The 22,279-nt window shown below is 36.0% G+C and overlaps 1 protein-coding gene across 7 annotated transcripts in view; it reads right to left on the bottom strand.

Annotated features, from left to right (window-relative positions):
• LOC127568157 (girdin-like) overlaps nt 1–22,279 on the bottom strand; it is a 138,196-nt gene that overhangs the window by 50,125 nt on the left and 65,792 nt on the right. For all 7 annotated transcript variants that reach the window (XM_052011575.1, XM_052011579.1, XM_052011576.1 and 4 more), the window contains exons 15-21: nt 19,472–20,542; nt 18,299–18,426; nt 17,202–17,343; nt 12,164–12,340; nt 9,265–9,426; nt 1,987–2,264; nt 358–501 (exon numbers count right to left, since the gene is read on the bottom strand). In XM_052011575.1, the coding sequence (XP_051867535.1) occupies nt 358–501; nt 1,987–2,264; nt 9,265–9,426; nt 12,164–12,340; nt 17,202–17,343; nt 18,299–18,426; nt 19,472–20,542 (2,102 nt within the window). The remainder of the gene's footprint in view (nt 1–357; nt 502–1,986; nt 2,265–9,264; nt 9,427–12,163; nt 12,341–17,201; nt 17,344–18,298; nt 18,427–19,471; nt 20,543–22,279) is intronic.

Below are 22,279 nucleotides of genomic sequence, written 5' to 3'. Positions count from 1 at the left end.
CAAGTACAACATTATAGCCGTTCTTGAAGTCATGTTTCTTCTGAATCCTTTCTTAGTATAAGTAATAACTAACTTTTATTCATCACTCCCAATTTTGGACATACCCATATACACTTCACTTTGTCTACACCATCAAATCCCCATAATTTTATTGGTCCTGATTAAGTCATCCCATTGCCTCTGTTTCCAAAGAAAGCTGCTCAGCCTGTACAGCTTTTCCAGGTAGTTATTAGCCCTCAGAATGGCATCATCCTTCTCCAGCACCTAAATCTCAAATCATTTTAATGTAAGATGGCCAATTAGTGAGAATTCACAAGGAAAACATCAACACATTACATTTCCAGCAATGCCACAAACCTAGCATTTTCGTTACAAAGTTTATGGTATTCAAGCATCATGGTTTCATGTTTCTCAGCATCATGGCGCATTTTCTCCTGCTCCTTTTTCAAAACAGTCTCCAGCTCTTCCAATTGGCCCTTCTGCTTCAGCAGTTCATTGTATCTGCACAGATAATTTAACTGGAATCAATTTTTATCAAAACAGGAAAAGAAAAAAACATAAAATCTAAGTCTTGAATTTTCATTTGCATTTTAAGAGATCTTAAAGAATGTTTTTGTTTAGAAAGTATTTAAAAATCCTTCCATGCATTAACATATATTAGAATGGAAACTGACAGCAAATGCCAGAATAAATAGAAATATCTCAGTGCAACATAAACTGCTTGAACATGCTGACACAGGAAGGGGTAAGGAGAGCAGATGCAGGATTATGGTAGGGAAGGAACAGTGGAGAGATAAAACAGCAAAGGAATAAAGCTGAAGAGAATGAAACGGGGGAGAAGGGAAGGCAAGAAAGACAGGAATAGTTAGGCTGAGCTTCAGTGTGAACAGGAGGAAGTGACAGGGAGAGCAAAGAAGACAAAAGACATATACAGGTAAAGTTTATCGTTCAGGAGTCTACTTCATTTAAAAAAAGGGGCATTCAATAGAAGGGGAATGTTATTTTTCTAATATCTGCTATCATTTTAAAACATTGAGTCACATCAGGTAATGTCCTTTGTGTGACTATAATCTTAAATGGTAACATAATAAAATTAAACTCAAAAAGTCATGTATAATCAAAGCTTTTCAAAAGGTAATTGCCACACAGACCTAGTGACCTGGGGTCAATCCTGACTTCCAGTACTGCCTGAGTGACTTTGTGGGCTTCTTTGGGTGCCCTGGTTTCATCTCACATCATAAAGATGTGATGGTCGGTAGGTCAAAATTGCCCTCAATTTTGTGGTTTCCTCTCACATCATAAAGACATGCTGGTTGGTAGGTCAAAATTGCCCTCAGTGCATGGCTGAATGGCAGAACCTGGGCAAGGGGGGTTGAAGAGAATGTGGGGAAATAAAGTAGGATTAGTGCGTGATGGCTTGGACTTCGTGGCCCAATCTCAGTGCTGTATGACAATCATCGACTTTGAAACAAAACTTTCTTCACAAGTTTGACCTGTAAAACCTGCAATATCCAAATTAGGTTGACAATTAGCAACAGAAAATAAATTAATCTAGACATCTTAAAAAAACAATGAAAGGAGCTGCTGGGAATACAAGGTAAAGAGCTGACACTGGGATTCAGAAGAAATGCAGTGAAATAGCTGATAGGTAATTTATCAAAATGTCAGCATGATAATGCAAATCCCTTGATGCAGTGGCTTTCAAACTTTCTTCAGGTAACCCACTTTAACCAAGTTGTTAACCCATGCAACCCAATAATAATAGTAATAATATTTCCAGTCTGCAGACTAGTACTTAGTTAAAGGAGTAGAGAGAGCAACTCATTCTTTAACATTCCACAACACACTCAAGGGTTAGCCCTTACCCCACCACATTTTGAAAGCCATTGCCTTCAGGGGTCAATATTACAAATAATCACCTTTCTGATGTGCACAAGGTGACACTTCCTTAAGTACTTAATGTCTAAGTAAAAACTTCAAAAATACCTGTCCTCAAGATCTTTGTGTTCAACTTCTAAATTTTTATGAGCAAATTTCAGACTTCCATGTTTATTAATGAGACTCTCATATTCTGTTGCCTGATGCTCATGTAACTTTGCTAGCTTTTCATGATCTTTGACGAGTGAATCATACAATGATTTCAATTCGTCCTTTTCTTTCATCAGTAATTCATTCTCATTCTCCAAAGACAACTGTTGATTCTGAAGCTGAGAATTCTGAGTCATCAAGGATGCACTTTGGGAACCCAGTGTAGAATGCTCCACCTATCAAAGAAAGGTCAATTAACTGTTATCTTAAATAGTCTAATCACCATTAAATTACAAAAACAGTCCAAATGTTGCCGGAGTGGGGCTTTTGTAGCATGCACTGATGATTGTTTCTTGTATAGGCTCAAAAGAATTGCCCTTTTGAGTTACTGAAGTGCAAATGGCATCGGCATTGGGAGCTTGATCCTGTGCACTAAGGACCCATTATTCATCAAATTAACCATTTGGACTTGAGAACTGACAAAGGAACTGAAAATAGAATCAAATCAATACAAAAATAGAAGAAATGGCTGGACTAAGAAGAAAATGAAAGAAAAATGTAGTATATAGATGATTACTTAAAGAAATTTTTTTTTACATTTGAATTTATAACATGCAGCTTCAATAGTTCCTTTTTGGACATAGATATTAACTGGCTTTACTATAACAACTAATTAAAAATCAAAGGAAAAAAACTGCAGATGCTGGAAGTCTGAAATAAAAACAGAAAATTATTACTTTAACAATGATTACATTATTAAGTGCACCTATTATATAAATACTGGTTCCAAGTTAAATGGGGTAAATCCAGCAATTCTTATGAATTATAGGAGGTTATAGTCTTGTTTTCATACATGTAATTGTAGAAAAATGCAAGATGAACAGTGACTTAGGGAAATTCATAGATCACAGGATGTCTTTTTTGTGTTCAGTTGCTGGATGCTTTACACATTATTAACGGAGAGCACCATTAAGGTTATTGTTGTTATATTCTGTGTCAGTGGATCCATAAAGTAAGGAATGATTTGAGACCAAAATGTATTATTGTTAAGAATTGAATTCTGTTGATGGACTAATATTCAAGAGAAAGAGTATTTCCATAATTTTCATCTGAAGATAACTTTCACATGTACAACTTTCTCTTCCCCAGTTTTTCTTTGGTTGTGTATGTCTGCAGCTAAAAAGGGAAAAATAAGCAATCTGTTGCAGCAAGAGTTGACCACAAATTACTTGATAGTACCTTCCTCAGCACTTTTTACAATTTAGTGCTGCAGGTCTGCCCCTCAAAAAGATGCCCATTCAAGGCAATCAAAAGAGCAAATTCAGAAGAATCTAATCATTGATGTGAAAAATCATATCAAACCAAAAAGTGCTACCATTAATGTATGCATTTGACGACAGCACTTGAGGGGTTCAAAACCATTTTGTAAATACAGAAAAACAATTACTATTCTTCAGTAAAATGCTTAATAAGATTACTGGACATAATGAAAAAAGATCATCGATCTGAAAGTCTCTCTCTAAGACCTGCTGAGTATTTGCAGAATTTTTGGTTTAATTTCAGATTTTCAGCATTTGCGGCATTTTAGTTCTCTCTCTCTCTCTGGGAGGTAAGGGAAAAAGGGGTTTCATATGAATTTCAGAATCCCTGAAACTTATGAGGCAAAGGCAATTTCTAAAGCCAGCATACCAAGCCATTCAGAAAAAAAGCATTACAAATTTGTGATTTTTTAAAAAGCTAGCTGCATACACCTTCCTCTCAAGGGGTAAAAAATATCTAACTTCTTCAAGTCAAAAAGCTGGATATATTTCTTATATCCCATAACATCTAAAAATCTTGATATTCATTCCAAGGATCCACTACTATTCCTTCGGGGTGGTGCCTCTGAAATTCCTGATGTTCTGGGACAACGTCTAGAATGCTGCAACTATTCAAAACTCTTTTAATATGGTATTCACCCTTTGATTTTGCATGGCAATAAGCTGAACTTTCAAGATAGAAGTCAGAACTTCATTGCAGCTTTGAAATGTCACATTTTTATCCCCATCCTGGATTGGAAGCCAAGACCTCAGACATTAGGTGCAGCATAACAATTAGATTTTCAAGTTAACAAAGCTATCTCTTTCCAAGATGGAAATGAAGGGCCTAGAGCTTAATGTTAAATTTTGTGCAAGGTAGCAGTTAAACTCCTCCGTGCTTATATCGACTTTTAAGCAGGCCTATCAATGGCCTCTGTATCATGTTATGTATACTCTGTAGCCTTTTTATCATAGAGTCACAGTGTCATAGAAACAGGCCCTTCAGCCCACCACATCTATGCCAACCTTTTTGCCCATCTACACTAATCGCATTTACCCGCAGTAGCATTGTTCAACAAATTGTTTCATCCAAGTCCTCCAGGGAAGAAATTGTGTGCAATTTCTGATAAAGCTGGCACTTAGACTGTTCTTGCCTCTGCTTGGTGGCAAGCTACTTATACCTGGTGACTCACCATGTACAGATCCTGCCTCAACATTATGGTTTCAGTATCTAAATTGGAGGTAGTGTCAGTCTGATTGATGGAATGCTATCTTCTTCTCAACTTTGTGTCTCAGCAATTCAAGACTGGGTAGGTTGAAGGTTTGGTCAGCTGCCACTAATTTCTGCATTCACTGTTTCAACTTTCCTTTTTCTTCCTAACCATACTCTCCCCTCCTTCCATCTCCTTTCTCTTTCCACCATCTGCCTCCTGAACTGGTCCACTTAAGACCCTACCTTCTAATCATGCTTGAACTGGATACAGCCAATTAGCAGTACCTGAGGCTAACATTGACATAAACATGTTTTTTTTTAATTACTGTAGTTGGTTTGAAACTCCATACCGTGACTGGATTCAAAATGGAGAGCGACCAAGTGGAAAACAAATTTCCATTATGTTGTCACAAGGACAACAAATTTTTCTAAATTTGAGTTCAGTCTTGAAAATTAATCTTGAGAGTTTTTTTTATGATATATAAGACTTTTTAGTGGCAGTTGAAAATGAAGTCTGAAATATACAGATTGATCTTAATTAATCTCTAAATGACATAAAATGTTTTGGTCATTTATATAAATTAGGAAAAAATATCCATGAATATGAATGGATAATGAATATTACACAATAAACGGGAAACTGATCTTTACAGGAGTTTCAAATTTGCTAATAACGTTCATCTGATCTTTGTTTAGGCTTTTTCGAGGTACTAGACAAGGTTGCCCGTTAAGCCCTTTATTATTTGATATTGCTTTAGAACCCTTGGCTATTGCACTTTGGGACTCTTCAAATGTATGTGGCATTACTCGCGGACAGATGATTCATAAGATATCTCTCTACGCCGATGACCTGTTACTTTATATTTCTAATCCGGACGAATCTATCCCCACGGTACTATCACTACTAGATCAGTTTAGTGTTTTTTCTAGCTATAGATTAAATCTCAATAAGAGCGAACTTTTTTCGTTGAATATGTAAACCCCAATTTATAGCCAATTACCTTTTAGATTGGTAACTGACTATTTTATGTATTTAGGTGTTAAAATTACCAAGAAACATAAGGACTTATTTAAAGCTAATCTATTGCCTTTAATTGACCATGTTAAACAATTATTTACTAAGTGGTCTCCACTGTCTTAATCATTGGTAGGCCGAATTAATGCGATTAAGATGAATATTTTACCAAAATTTTTATATTTATTTCAAGTGATTCCAACTTTTGTCCCGAAATCTTTTTTTGACACTATAGATTCTAAAATTCTTTCATATATTTGGCAGAATAAAAACCCAAGGTTAAGTAAGAAATATTTACAAAAATTAAAAAAGGATGGTGGTTTGGCCTTGCCTAACTTTAGATTATACTATTGGGCAATTAATATTAGATATTTAATTTTTTGGATACAAGATTCTGATGTAATTCAATGCCCCAAATGGGTATGCCTTGAGCACCAATCAGTTCTTGACTTTTCATTAGCTTCTATTTTAGGTGCTTCAATCCCTTTTGCACTTACCAAGTTAAGTAAACATACGACTAACCCAACTGTTAAACATACAATATGAATATGGTTTCAATTTCGTAAATTTTTTGGATTGAATAAATTTAATTTGTCAAGTCCCATTCAATGTAATTTTTTCTTTCATCCATCTAGAGCTGACTCAGCTTTTTCCATATGGAAAAGGAAGGGAATAGTATGTTTTCAGGATCTATTCATTGATAATTGTTTTTCATCTTTTGAACAATTGTCTAATAAGTATAATTTGCCTAGATCACACTTTTTTCGATATTTGCAGATTAGAAATTTTTTTAAAACTACTATACCCTCTTTTCCGACACCTTACAAAATTGAAACTACGGAAAAAATTTTAGGTCTTAATCCTTATCAGAAGGGCTTGATAGCAATAATTTATGATTTAATTTTGAAAATACGTCTAGAATCATCAGACAAAATTAAGAATGAATGGGAAAGTGAACTCCAGACATCTATACCTATAGAAACTTGGAAGAAAATTCTTCATTTAGTCAATACATCTTCAATGTGTGCCAGACACTCGTTGATACAGTTTAAGGTAGTCCACAGGACCCATATTTCCAAAGATAAGTTAGCTCGTTTTTATAACCATATAAATCCTATACGTTATAGATGTAAATCGAATGTGGCTTCTTTGACACATATGTTTTGGTCCTGTCCTCTTCTGGAAAAATATTGGAAAGACATTTTTAACATTATTTCAAACGTATTGAAGATTGATTTACAACCTCACCCCATTACTGCAATTTTTGGATTACCAAGGATAGAGTCTGGCCATTTATCTGCTTCCGCTAACTGTATGATTGCTTTTGTTACATTAATGGCCAAACGATCCATTTTGCTTAAATGGAAGAATCCAATACCCCCTACTACTTTTCAATGGTTTTCTCAAACTATATCAAGTTTAAACTTGGAAAAAATTAGGAGTGGTACTGTTGTTGATCCTTCGCTTAAATTTGAAGATATTTGGAGTCCATTTATTCAATATTTTCACATGATGTAGATCCCCTTTCAATAACTTTCCAACTTGAAGGAACGGATTTGATGACATAATATTGCCCTGTTTCTACTGAGAAATTTTAGCCCAGTTTTTTTTTCTCTTTTTTTTGTTGTTTGTTTTTTTTAAAAAGTTTTTTTTTGTTTAGTTTATATCGTTTATAATTTTTTTATTGATTTGGGTTTTTAAAAAAATTTATATAATAAATCTTTTTCTTTCCTTTCTTTTATATTATATTCATTTACTAAGAGATCGTTGGATCTACAGATTTTTAAAATATTTTATTGTTCTTTATGATTATATATGCTATGATTGTTATCCTGATCTCTTTGTATTACATGCATAAATATTGATGCTATATATCAATCTGTATTAATTTGAAAACTAATAAAAAGATTGAAAAAGAAAAAAAAAATTTTTTTCTAAATTTGAGTTCAGTCTTGAAAATTAATCTTGAGAGTTTTTTTATGATATAGAAGACTTTTTAGCGGCAGTTGAAAACGAAGTCTGAAATATACAGATTGATCTTAATTAATCTCTAAATGATATAAAATGTTTTGGTCATTTATATAAATTAGGAAAAAATATCCATGAATATGAATGGATAATGAATATTACACAATAAACAGGAAACTGATTTTTACAGGAGTTTCAAATTTGTTAATAACGTTCATCTGAATATACAATGTTTCCTGTGCAATGCAAGAGTGCTTATGAATGTATTGTCCATAGATTTACAGTGGCATGCAAAAGTTTGGGCACCCCTGGTCAAAATTTCTGTTACTGTGAATAGCTAAGCGAATAAAAGATGACCTGATTTCCAAAAGGCATAAAGTTAAAGATGACACATTTCTTTAATATTTTAAGCAAGATTACTTTTTTATTTCCATCTTTACAATTTCAAAATAACAAAAAAGAAAAAGGGCCCGAAGCAAAAGTTTGGGCACCCTGCATGGTCAGTACTTACTAACACCCCCTTTGGCAAGTATCACAGCTTGTAAACACATTCTGTAGCCAGCTAAGAGTCCTTCAATTCTTGTTTGGGGGATTTTTGCCCATTCTTCCTTGTAAAAGTCTTCTAGTTCTGTGAGATTCTTGGGTCATCTTGCATGCACTGCTCTTTTGAGGTCTGTCCACAGATTTTCGATGATGTTTAGGTTGGGGGACTGTGAGGGCCATGGCAAAACCTTCAGCTTGTGCCTCTTGTGGTAGTCCATTGTGGATTTTGAGGTGTGCTTAGGATCGTTATCCTATTGTAGAAGCCATCCTCTTTTCATCTTCAGCTTTTTTACAGACGGTGTGATGTTTGCTTCCAGAATTTGCTGGTATTTAATTGAATTCATTCTTCCCTCTACCAGTGAAACGTTCTCTGTGCCACTGGCTGCAACACAAGCCCAAAGCATGATCCCTGTGCTTAACAGTTTGGAGAGGTGTTCTTTTCATGAAATTCTGCACCCTTTTTTCTCCAAACTTTCCTGCGTCCTCACCACAAAATTCAGCATCAGAAGTTTGCAAAGGAACATCTAAACAAGCCTGATGCATTTTGGAAACAAGTCCTGTGGACTGATGAAGTTAAAATAGAACTTTTTGGCCACAATGAGCAAAGGTACGTTTAGGCCGATCTCAAAAGAGCAGTGCATGCAAGATGGCCCAAGAATCTCACAGAACTAAGTCTTTTGCAAGATACAATGGGCGAAAATCCCTCAAACAAGAATTGAAAGACTCTTAGCTGGCTGCAGAAAGCACTTACAAGCTGTGATACTTGCCAAAGGTGGTGTTACTAAGTACTGACCATGTGGGGTGCCCAAACTTTTGCTTCGGGCCCCTTTCATTTTTTGTTATTTTGAAACTGTAAAAGATGGAAATAAAAAAGTAATCTCACTTAAAATATTAAAGAAATGTGTCATCTTTAACTTTGCCTTTTGGAAATCAGGTCATCTTTTACTCGCTTAGCTATTCACAGTAACAGAAATTTTGACAAAGGTCTAGATTCAGTTTCCATCAAGGAAAACGTCAATTCAAAAATATTGTTAACATACAGAACACAGCTTTAATCAAATCCTTCAAAACTCTAATATAGCAAGGATTTAGTTGATACAATGCATGACTAAAGTACCATTTTTGTTTCTGAATCATGAATATAATCATGACTTTGCAAGGTTGTGACAAATTAAAAAGCATTGATAATAGATTCTGACCTGCAACTTGGCATTCTCTGTCTGCAAGGTGGTATTGTGCACCTGCAATGATGTTGTCTGTTTCTGAAGTGCAAGAATTTGGGATTGCAAGTTGTTATTCTGGGTTTCTAGCTGCTTCAGCTGTGTTTTCAACGCCTGTTTCTCTGCTTGAAGCGTTGCATTCTTTGAAAGGGGAAAAAAATGCTTTAATTAACTTCAGAGAAAAAGAACCTAGCCTCCAGAATTCCTTATTTCAAAACAAATATATTTTATGCAAATTACATTATGTAATAGATTTAGTCATTTCTTTTACTTTCAACAAATATTGTACATTTAATGTAAAGAAAATATTTTGCAATTTTGTCAGATTCAGAGTTGAAAATTATTTTTCGTGCCTGATTTTGTATCTGTGCTCAGAATGATTAAATGAATTTTTTGCTAAAATAACACTTCCTAAATAGCTACCTTTACAACATTTCAAATGAATTTACATTCTCCCCAGTTATTGATTCACTGAAAAAGAAAATATTTGGATAACCTTCAGATGGATGTCAAGGCTAAACTATTCATGCTTGACTGCTATCATGAAGACCTTAACTTACCATCAATTTCAGATGCATTCTCTGTTTGAAACAGAATGTTGTCTTCACATCCTGCTTGATCTGAGCTTCCAAAGTCATGGACTCCCCATCACTTTCAAATCATCTGCCTCCAGGCCATTTGTCCACAAAACTCTTGAGCATGCCTTCACCTCCAGGCTTAACTCTCATACTGTTTTCCTATCGTTGCCTTCTATAAACATCAGCTCATCCAAAACTATTTCACAAGGGTTTCTATTCCTGCCCCTGCACTGTTACCTTTGGAATTCCTAGGCATCAAATTTGGTCCTCTCCAATTAGTTATTAACATGCTACCCTGCAACAGCATCACCCAAAAACAGGACACTTATTCTATGTGCAATAAGTTGATGACCTTCTCCCATGACTCCTCTACTGCTTCCGATGCTTTTTCGACAGATACAGTCTTGATGGCAAAGAATCTCTCAATTCAAGACAGGTGACCCCTGGGGCAGGGGGTGGAGGTGTTCCTAGAAAATGATTTTCCATAACACGAAGCCATGTCAACTGTGCATGCATCAGGAAATGCAAGTAGAAAAAAAAATGTTTATTTACTCTTTTTTCACATAAATTCCATGAAAGCAAATTTTATTTGGTATTTGAAATTTTTAGGTAGTGATTTATGAATTCTGAGAGGGCGAACTACTACCTGAATGGCCATAACGTAGGGGTCACCTGTATTGGAAAGGTTTCACCTTTGTGTTCCTTTCAAAATGTTTATTTATACCCACTGATTCTATCCCCTCAGATTGAATGGGACGTAAGCAACCTTGGCACCAGAACTGATCTTATAGCTCCGTATTCTCACCATCACTGAGACATCCTATATTTAACTTTTGTAACATCACCTGTCAACATCAGTCTCAAGCCACTCCTCTAGTTTTATAATCCCCATGGATCGGCATTCCTCTAATTCCAGCTATTGTGCTTCAGAGATTTTCATTGCTCCATCATTGGTAGTTATATCTACATATATCAAGTCACCTACATCTGGAACTCCCAGCTACTTTGTCCTCCTTAAAAAAATTACTAAAATCTACCTCAACACAGCTTTCAATTATCAATCCCAATATCATCTTCTTCAGCATGAATTCATTCTTTTTGCCTGATCATCAACATAGAGGTTGTTTTAAAGGTTTTATCTGTAGTTCTTGTTATGTAGATATTAAAATTTTAAAGTCATAGGTGACTTTTAATACTCTGTGAGTGAAAATGAACACTGGGGATCAGGGGTGGGTGAGTAAACTAATTTGTTTTTAGAGATATTGGTGGAAGGACAAATATTGATCAGGACATTGCAGGAATTCCATGTTTATCTTCCAATTGTGCCAAGAGATCTTTCAATTCTACTAATCATGAAAAATACACACAAGCTTAACATTATCCAAAATATAGTTACTGACAATGCATCCATCCATCGTCTGTAGCTGATATGCCAGTTTAGAATATATAATCACGTCAAAGGAGTATTGCTTGACCACAACCCGACTGCAATTTGACATTTAAAGTCAATCATCTCCCACATCACTCAAATTGAAGAAAAAAGTGTATTTCAGTATAGTTCTAGAGTCAATGACATCTACAGAACCGAAAAAGAAGGAAAAGTCTTTGCCCAAAGATATAGTTAGTATGAAGTAACATCTTAATGAATAATCTCATCTTTAATTAGTGATGCATAATCATTACAGCGTGGAAGTAGGCCATTTGGGCCAAAGATTTTGTGCTGGCTCTCTATGACAGCAATCCAGTCATCCCCCATTATCCAGCTCGTTCAGCAGAGCACTGTAATTTCTTCCCTCCCTCACATATCCACTCCCTTTCCTTTTAAAAGGAATTAAATATGCTTTCACCATCCTTTCAGGATCATTAATTAATTAATGTAGAAATGGCTTTATTTCATGATCACCTCTTAATCTTCTGTCAATCATCGTACTAAATACATCAGTAAATTGGCTCTTTGCTTGGATGCTTCAGTTGACAGGCTTTATCAGGTAAGGGTGTGGAAGGATGTGAGGAGAATCACATTTCTTCCTCTTCATACTAAACGAAAACCTGCAGGAATTGGATTAAGTTTTGATGCTGCCACTGTCTGACCATACATTACCAAAAGTTATTGAGGAATGGAGAAAGCAGGGGGAACAAATATAATGAATTTCAGTTGAAAGAAAACACATAAAGGGATCTAAAAATTAATCAGTTCAATATAAAACTCAATTAGTTTTAGGCAACGTACAAAGAAATGCAGCAACATTTTGCTCAAACTGCTTGAAAATGGTTTTAGTCAAATAGTAAATAAAACTTACATTTCTCTCAATCTCAATAAGTCTGTCTTTAACCTTTAATAGCTCCCGAGTTACTTCTTGGTTTTCTTGTTCCCATTTATTTGTGGTATGAATTTCTTCAATAGGCTTATGTTGTACATTCTGCACAATTTTTTCCTCTTCTTGTCTCTGTTTGAGCGCTTCGTAATTTTTTTTCACCTTTAACAATAGAGATGAATAAATGCATTGTATAAAGTTTTACTTATTAAGGATCATTCTGATGTGTCCATAAACATTGTAATAATTTTTCTTTAAATCAAATTGTTCTTAACAATTTTGTTGCTATTGTTGGAATAGTAAATTTTTGCCCCCAATTGGTCAAAAAACTCTGAAATGTTCTATTAATTTATTAAATAAATTGACCCAGAAATGGAAGAGTGTAATACCTACATTATTTTGAACTGATGTCATGCAATGACGACTACACATCTTTAGATCCAAAGCTATAAGTAACAATCCTTTTATCCATAACACCCAAGTAGAAAGATAAAGAGATCATAATGGGACTTAAGTAACTGAAGCCACAACAAAACCACACTGGATCTTCAAATCTCACTTTTAAATTAAGGAAAGATGTTTTGGTGTTCTGACAATGCATTATAGCAATCAGGTACTACAAATACTACAGGACTAAACAGTTACTTTTATGTGCAAATTATCCATCTTTATTTTGGGCAGAATTTTAACTTTATTTATGGAAATAATGAATACCAATTCAGACCAGCTGAACAAAGCTGATCACTTTGTAAACTGAATATCTGAATGCACTCTTTTTATACTAAGGTGGATGGGACTTATCATGGGAAGCAGAGAACATTCCACTTGTTAGAAACCATTTTTTGTTCTGCATCTGGGAGGTCAGATTCGTGCAATGAACTTTGTTGCTCGCGTGAAGCTCACAAAGTGAACAGTAGACATAGCAATAATAAATACAACAATAAGTACAGCAACAAGTGCAAAAACAATAGAATGGTGGAAAGTACAGCAATGCAAATTGAGGTAGTGCAAAAAGCAATGTTAAATTGACAATAATGCAAGAGGTAGAATTAAGGGTTCGAGAACGTGGCAGCACCACCAGGAAGGGGATGTGAAAGAGGTGATTCGTTTAGAAGTCTGTTTACAGTGGGGAGGAAGCTGCTCTCGAGTCTGGTTGTCTGGGCTTTCAAGCTCCTGTATCATCTCCTAAAGGTAGGAGAGAGAAAAGGGAATGGCCAGGGTGGCAGGCATCCTTGATGATGCTGTTAGCCTTCCTGATGCAACTCACCATGAAGTTGGACTAGATGGAAGGATGCGATGAGACTGAGATGGTAATGTTTACCATTCTCTGCTGGTTTCGATGGTCCAGAGCAGAGCAGTTGCTCTACCAGACTGAAATACAACCTGTCAGGATGCTTTCTATAGTGGATCTATAGATGTTCGAGAGAATCCTTGTGGACAAGCCGAATCTTCTCAGACACCTAAGAAAGTACATATGCTGATGTGCTTTCTTAATTACCACATCAGTATAAGGAAACAGGAGAGTTTGCTGGTGATTTGGAGAGGTCTTAAAGCTATTTCTAACCTAGTACAATTTGCATAGTTTAATCTTCCATCAGTTGAACAATCCTTCATTGGATTGAAGGACTTCAAAGCTCAGAGGTAATTGTCCACATCAAAACAAAGAACAGCAGAACATGTCAGTACCTCTTTTGGTGTCATAATGGATTGTAACACAAGGTTAAAGAAAAGGAAAAACATTCTGTTCATGGATGGTACCTATAAAATAGTTATCATTATTAACTGATTCACTTCTACTGAAATTACATTTTTAAAAACTATTTTCCCATCTTTCATATTCTTAAATGGGATTCTCTTGGTTGGTGTGAAATGCAAAACCATGCGGTACAGGTCTGTAAATTAGATGGTAGGAATTGTGGAAGGTGTTGGATGTGGTGTTGATGTAGAAACTGCAGAGAGTTGTGGACACAGCCCAGCGCATCGCAGACACCAGCCTCCCCTCCTTGGACTCTGTCTTTACTCTCGCTGTCTTGGTAAAGCAGCCAGCATAATCAAAGACCCCACCCACCTGGGTCATTCTCTCTTCTCTCCTCTTCCATCGGGTAGAAGATACAGGAACCTGAGGACACGTACCACCAGACTTAAGGCCAGCTTCTACCCCACTGTGATAAGACTATTGAACGGTTCCCTTATACGATGAGATGGACTCTGACCTCACGATCTACCTTGTTGTGACCTTGCACCTTATTGCACTGCACTTCCTCTGTAGCGGTGACATTTTACTCTGTACTGTTATTGTTTTTACCTGCACTACCTCAATGCATTCTGTACTAACCCAACGTAACTGCACTGTGTAATGAATTGATCTGTATGATCGGTATGCAAGACAAGTTTTTCACTGTACCTCGGTACAAGTGACAATAGTAAACCAATACCCCAATGTGGTAATGACTTTGATTCAGAGTTAGTAACTAACAGAACCAAAATGCTGCAATATTATCTTTTGCACCAATGTGATTGGGGTGGCCTAACTTCCTCTTCCCCTCCTTGGAACCCTCATTAAATAATGTGCTGAATGGCTTGCTCCTTCAGTATCTCGAGTTCTCAATGCTGAACTACAACGCTCGAGGTCTCAATGCTGAATTCCTGGCATACAAATTGAACACACTAACAATTTGCTTGATACCTCACATTATTAGCTTCTTCATGTTCATTGGCAGAATTCAGTTACAAGGTTTGAAGAGGCTATTCCATTCTCCTTGAAAATCTAGGCTTTGTAGCTGATTTCAGGCCTGTATGTTGCGAGGATATTGGGACTAATGTAGTATAAAAGCAACACTGTAGCTCCTAGAGACTCCAATACAGTCCTAAAGACTTTTTCTTGCAAATACAATGTAATCAAATAAAAGCTTTCCAGATCTTGCAAACAATACATCTAATACCTGCCATCTTCATTTGAATTTTACTCAAAAACCTTACTGTGCTCTGAAAGAAATAAGGGGTAGGAAACTGAAGTATGTGGTAAAAGTCATTAGTAATCTACAACAGCTAAGCTCAGTACGAAGTAGGACATTTTCAAAAAATGTTACAAGTAGGTAGCTGTGACAATCTGAGATGAATATCTCAGCCTGTGGACAAAGAAACCAGTCTCTACAGACCGTGATAGAAAGTGCAGGATGAAATTACAGCAGCTTTCACAGGGCCAGCCAAGAACAAAGATCAGAGGTCTTGGCCTCCATATTACTCCCTTCTCCATTGGTCACATGTATGTTGTTTCAAACCCAATGTTTGCCACTGCTGTTGCAGAATGGAATTCAGATAAGGATAATATTCAAAGCTGCCATGATGCCATCTCTCTTGATTTTCTTGGTGTTAACACTTCCAAACCGTACAATTAAGTGTTGCACATCATGTGGTCTTTCTAGTTTTAAATAGGGATCTGATAAACTAACTGTGAGCAGTGAAATTATCATAAGATCAGGTGTCCCTATATCTAGCCACTCAAATAAAATACTTTAATCTCATCTTGGTTTTAACACTGAGCTTCCCGAACTGAAGGAAGCCCATGCAGCAGGCACGCATTCCAAACTACTGTCAACAAATTCACACAATGGGAGCTTGCCTAATCATATCAAAGTCAGACCCATCTCTCCAGAGCATTTTTATCTGCCACCCTGGTAAGAGCCATTATAAAAACAGATACTGGAGTGCTTGTACGTGTTAAGGAGACGTTCTGCAAATTGGATTATTTAATCCTCTTACCCTCCCATACCAATCTTGATGTAGTTGAGTGTTAATATTAAGACAATTTTTTCTAAAAAATGGGCAAGATAGTTCAGCAACACTAGTTTACTTGCAAGGCTATGCTCTCTCTCTGCTGAGGGCTTTTGCTGTTACATTTGCACCTTGTGTTGGGTAGAAGAATCAGCCATAATATACATGAAACTACTGGGCGTTATCACAGTGGTGATGAATGAAGAGAGGCATTAATAATTTATCAAAGGCATGGTCATGCATTCATTGTTTCCATTCAACCCACTGAATTATCTTTTGATTAGATGGAGTTGATACTTGTAAAATGTTTCAGGGTTCACTGCCATTGCATTTGCTGAGGAGGAGCAGGATGTAATTTCTCCTTTAGGACCACTAGTTTGTAGATTTTAGAGGCATAGTCCACAGCATTATATTTGCAGAATGGGTCCATTGCTCTGCAGGATCCACACACTCACTGGTTAACCTCCTGTTGCAGATTGGTCAACTTAAGTGGAAAACCATTCTCCTCACCAATCAGGAGGTGGCTCTGATAATGTAAAACATCATTGCCCAGAACTTGGCCTGCCTCAGAGGCACTTCAGGGTTCTGGTGCCCACTTTATTAATGTTTGACTGGGCTAGTCAAATACTGAGTCCTTCTCTTGATTAGTGCTTCTGCAAAAAGAACATGGAAAGATTTGGTGGGAAAAACTGGTGGAGTTGCCTTAGCAGGATCTGGTATTGTATTAATAATTAAGATTCTGTTTATTTTGTAAAAATGCAACCAGCTATTACTGATGTTTAACAAACTGTGGCATTTGTGTCCTTATAAAACTGATTATAATATTATTAGTTTTTGCATAACAAGTTTCTTGTGAGTGGTTTTTCAAAGCATTTTGGAGTGTCTGATTATCAATTAGCCCTCCCAACAAAAAAAAAGAATGCACCATTGTTATAGACTCCGATAAATCCAGACTGTTATTGATCAACTTTGCAGCAGTCTTTATTGCAGACATATCAAAATACACAAGTGGACAAACATCTGATTAACATAGCAACTGGAGATGTCTGAACACTGTCTGAATTATTATGGCAATAGTTGTTGTTCAAGGAATAGAAATTGTGCTGGTAAGTTGGCCATTCACTAAATGTATATTTAGTCTGTATCTATGAAATTAATAGTTGGATGTGCTTTAGTGGTTAACATTTTGAAAACAGGTTTAGTTATTGTCTAATAAGCTTGAGAAAACTATAATTTGTCGGCATCTTACCGTCTTTAGTTCCTGACGTAGTTGCTGGTTTAAATTTGTTGATTCTTCTAACCGTGCTTCAAGACTGGCAATTTTTTCTTCTTTAATTTCTAGAGATTTTTTTAGTGTGCTTTCAAGTTTCGACTCCAAAAGTTTATATCTACTGGAAAGTGGAAATTGATATGGAAAAATGTTATGCTTTATAACAGTCGGATGAATCAATTTACTTCAGCATTTTCTATATTCATGCATTAAATTGTTTCAGGTGTATTTGAAGCCAAGCTCGTATTACAGAGATTTTATCACTTTCCTTGGCATGTAGATGTATAACTACTCTCTTAATGATTCTACTTGCATGCAAATACAAAACAAAACATTTAAGTGATTCAAGAGCAATAGCATCCATTCAAATAGTACCTTCAGGTAAATTAATTTGTCATTTTGTGTTCCCAAAATTGGGTTAATATCTATCCATGAGGATAAATTCATTAACTGGGCAGTTAACCTAATTTACTGGACAGTAATTTACCATTACATTCTTTTGGTTCATGAATAGACGCCAGTTGAATGTTCTGAATCTGCACTGAAAAAATTGAAAACCAATCTCAATATCTTTAATTAAGTTACTAGGGGTCCATGATTGCAGGTGTTACATGGAATAAATTTCAGACTTGGTCAGAACCTCTTCCATCTATTCACTCAGTTTCTGCATCTTTCAACTCAAGTCCACTGCAGTTTTCAGGACCCAAATTCCTGACTATAACTGGTCACGCAAGGATTTTGGTATGCAATAGGACTGAACAGTAGATAATAATAGGTCCATAATTTCCATAGTAATGGAAAATACAATAAATGATTTGCTTAAAATGAATGCAGTTTTACTTTGTTCCAACTCCCACGCCCAGCTAAAATTAATTGCTTTTCTTAATAAAATACCTGCTTTTTCATCATGGTCACATTACTGAGAAAAAAAATAGTACAAATGTATCAGCACTTTATTTCAAAATAAAAAATTATTTCAAAATAAAGACAAATTATTTTCATTACTGTTTACTTGCATTTTTATTTGAGGTATTGGGATTTAACATAAAAACTATTACAGTTTTCAAAAGTCTTACCTATCATCAGTGGTTTGTTCATCATGAAGGAGGCGTTCCTTGTTCAGTCCAATCTTCTCCAGTTCATGAGTGAGTTTTTCCAAGTCATTGCTCATTTGCTGAGTATGTAATTTCTCATTTACAAGTTCCTGCAAACATCATATCATTCAGCAAATCTTCTCAGGTCCACCAACTATTAAAGCTCTTTCTTTAGGAATGATCATAATGTAAGAAATAACTAAATAAAATTTATAAGGCTGGTTTATATATTTAAATACAGTTCTTGGCAATTTGAGTTATTTATTAAATCAGTAGCTAAACTTAAAATACTTGATGTCTGAATAGTGACTCATGACACAAAAGAATTACACTAAGTCCTCATTATGCGTAGGGGATTGGGGCACAGACTTCTTGCAGATAACAAAATCCATAGATACTACTAACGCCCTCCGCATCCAATATACCCATCAGTAAACATAATTATGCCCTATAATATTCTAAAAGTATTAACATGCACTAATAAACATTAAAATGTTTAAATATTGACTTAAATCCCTCCATGGACATGCCCCTACTCATCTGTTCTTATGCACTCAAATATCTTCCAGATTGCAGAATTCCTAACCTAACTTTCTGCTTTCCCTTAAAGTCTATGACTTGGGATGTGTTTTTAACCAACAGCTGGTTAGAGTTTTTTCTCATGCAAGTTGGTGTAATATTTGTCTGCTATGAACACTATTGCACCAATGCAAGTCGTCAGTGTTCTTATAATAACAAAATATCATATTTGACTAGTCTATTACAGTGCCAGTGATCGGGGTTCAATTCCCACCACTGTCTGTAAGGAGTTTGTACGTTCTCCCTGTGACTGCATGGGTTTCCTTTGGGCGCTCCAGTTTTCTCCCACATTCCAAAGATGCACGGGTTAGTAGGTTAACATGGGTATAATTGGGCGGCGCAGGTTTGTTGGGCCAGAAGGGCCTGTTACCATGCTGTATAAAATAAGTTTAACAAGAAAGTTTATTATTACCCAATATTTGCTTCTTCAGTTTACCAGTATTTAAGCTATTCAACTGAGGGAAGCAGATTCCACACTCCTTTCTTCTCTTTATAACTTCAGTATTTCCATTTCTGAATGCAGTCTGATATTTACCAGGACTTCTCTGACTCTCGCAAAAATATAATACATCTTACCTCTCGCAATGTCACTAGAGTCTTTTTATCAATAGTTGCTTGTTTAACTAACTCTTTATTGTCTTTTTCTAAATCTTTCAGTCGTCCATAGAAGTCTTTGAATTTGTTGATTTCTTTCATTAGTAATTTATTCTCTTTCTCAAGGTTAGAAATTGTCATATTGTTTTCATCCAGTGTGGAATCCTTGATTTCAGTCTGTTGACGCAATCTCCTATTTTCCTTCTCAAGCTGCTTTTTGTCTTTCTCCAGTTGAATGGTCTCCTGCTCCAGGAGTTTGTTTTCTTTCTCTAGTTGTTGTAACCGTTTGCTGGAGATCTTTAGCTCTTCCAGATTTCTTTGCAAGCTCTGGTTTTCTGTTTCTAAGTCTTGTAGTTCATTTTCCAATTGATTAATTTTTTTGTTGCTATTTTCTAGGGCCTTTTGGAGTCTGTGATTTTCTAAATCAAGTCCCTGATAACTAACCTCTAATCGTTCAGTTTTCTTGTTACAAGCCTTCACAAGTTCCAGGCTCTTTTTTAACTGCTCTTTTTCATTTTCCAGTTCTTTGTTTTCCAACTCAAGTTGTGCCAACTTGACACCATTAGACTTCAGGTTCTCCAGTGTCCTCCTTAACTGCAAATTTTCATCCTCAAGTTGGTTGTTTTCTTTTTCTAAAATATCCAATTGCACAGTAAGGTTTTTCAGGCCATCCAATGTCTTTCTCAGCTTATTATTTTCCACTTCCAAATCAGAGATCTCTTGCTCCAAGATATCTATTTTTTCACATGTGATCATTAGGCCAGTAATCTTCTTCTGCAACTGTTCATTTTCTTTTTCCAAGCGACTCATAAAGACTTCTAGCTCTTCTGCTCTTTCTCCTTTTTCTTTATAGTGTTCTAACTCCTTTTGGATTTGTTTTTTCTCAAATTCTACTTTGTTCAGTTTACTGCTGGTTTCCTTAATAGATTCATGGAGGATTTTATTTTCTTTCTCAATGTCTTTCACTCCAGCTTCTACACTTATTTGTGCACGTTGCCGTAAGGATGCAATGGTATGATTCAAGTGCTCATTCTCCTGTTCCAATACTTTGATCTAGAACATAAAAGTGAAATGGGGAAATTCATTTTAAACATATAAATTATCAGATAACTATCACAAATAGAAAATGCAAAATCATGCAGGATACTTTATACTTATAGAAATGGCAGCCGAAACAGCAATGAAAAAATCTGGCAGAAAAAAAACCGGGAAGGCAAACTTTCCCCAATTTATTTCAATCTTGGAAATTAGCTCGGAAGTCAAAAGGATGGATGATATATAATGTGGAAATGGGAGAGTATGCATTAACATTGCCAGAGCTACCTCTCTACTGTTTAGACTTGCTCTTGGCAATGGTCATTTTGTCATGCAAGAATGAGAAATGATGAAATTCTTCACCATCATGTGAGGGAAAGAACCTCAAATCTGGCTCCAGACTCATGGTGTATTAATGCACCGGTGATTGCCACAGTCCTGTATGTTTCAGTGTTAAGGACAACGTACAAGTAAATAACCCAATGGTCTGAAGAAATACAACTTTCACTGCCTCCAAATCAATTGGAGGGATGGGCCAATGTCAGCATCCTCTCCAAGGCAAATGTTCCAAAGACTAGGCTCTGAGCACACTCAAACAGCTCCAGTATGCACATCATATTGCCCACATGCCTGACAACAAACTCTTGGAACAAGCACAGAGCTTTGAACTCGGTTATGGACAGAGGTTTTTTAGGAGGACAGAAAACTCATCTAGAATATTCTCAAGGTCTCCTTGATAAAAATACAACATTTTCATCAACTTGTATGAGCAGTCAAAATGGAGAAAGAGCATCCAGCAAGGTATTGATAATTTCAAGAGTCTATGATAGGAATATACCAAGACCATTGAAAAACCAAAGAAATACCCAACATCTCAAACTGACAACCCATCAAGAACCACCTTACTCATGTAGCAGAGCCTGCTGATCCTGCACGTAACTCTTCAACCACATCAAGACTCAGAATTTAGAAATCGCCCAAAATGTAGATAGCCTGTGTGGGGTCCTTTCAAGCATTTGAAATAAGAGGATGGTGGTTAGAGGCTGAGCCCCAAGACAGCAGTGCTGGTATCAAATCAGCATTGTACACTCACATCAAGATCTGCCTGTTGTGTACACTGCCGATAGACATTTACTCCGTGCACATTAGTGCCCTCACCAATATTGCATTGCCATTAAGCAGGTTGATCAATATAATTTTTGCAAACACATATCAGGAAGCAAAAGGCACAATCTTAAATGATTTTTTAAAAAAACACCACACAGAGTACTACATAAAGATTGGAATATATGCCCATGATTAAATTTGAAGCTAGAATATCAAAAACTTTGTTTTAAACTATGTATGCTTCAAAATCCCAAAGTTGTATCAGTTCCACAAGGTAATGATATCAAGCACCAGTAGTTTTGCTATCATTGCCACCTCAAAGTCTGCATCATCTAAAAGGAAATGGGATTATTATTTGTAGAACAGTACAACAAGATTTGAGGAAATATTCATCACAGCTTCTTTTTCACTCATGGGATTGTCCATTGCTTTCCTCTGCACTCATAGACTTACATATATCACATTCATAAATTTCCAACTATATCTCAAGTTGGTCACAATAGCATTGAACCTGGTTGCATGACCCAAGCTTAAAAGGACCCAATTATGTATTGGTTCAGGTGTACAGCCAAAACAAAAAATGAGTTCACTACTTTATCCAGGTTAGGATGATTTGCCGAGTGTTATTGCATGTATTCTCTATTCTTG

The sequence above is a fragment of the Pristis pectinata genome, chromosome 3, assembly GCF_009764475.1.
Source record: "Pristis pectinata isolate sPriPec2 chromosome 3, sPriPec2.1.pri, whole genome shotgun sequence".
In the NCBI taxonomy this organism is placed as follows: Eukaryota; Metazoa; Chordata; class Chondrichthyes; order Rhinopristiformes; family Pristidae; genus Pristis; species Pristis pectinata.
Note: the sequence above shows the minus strand (reverse complement) of the source record. Positions and strands in the feature narration are given on the sequence as shown.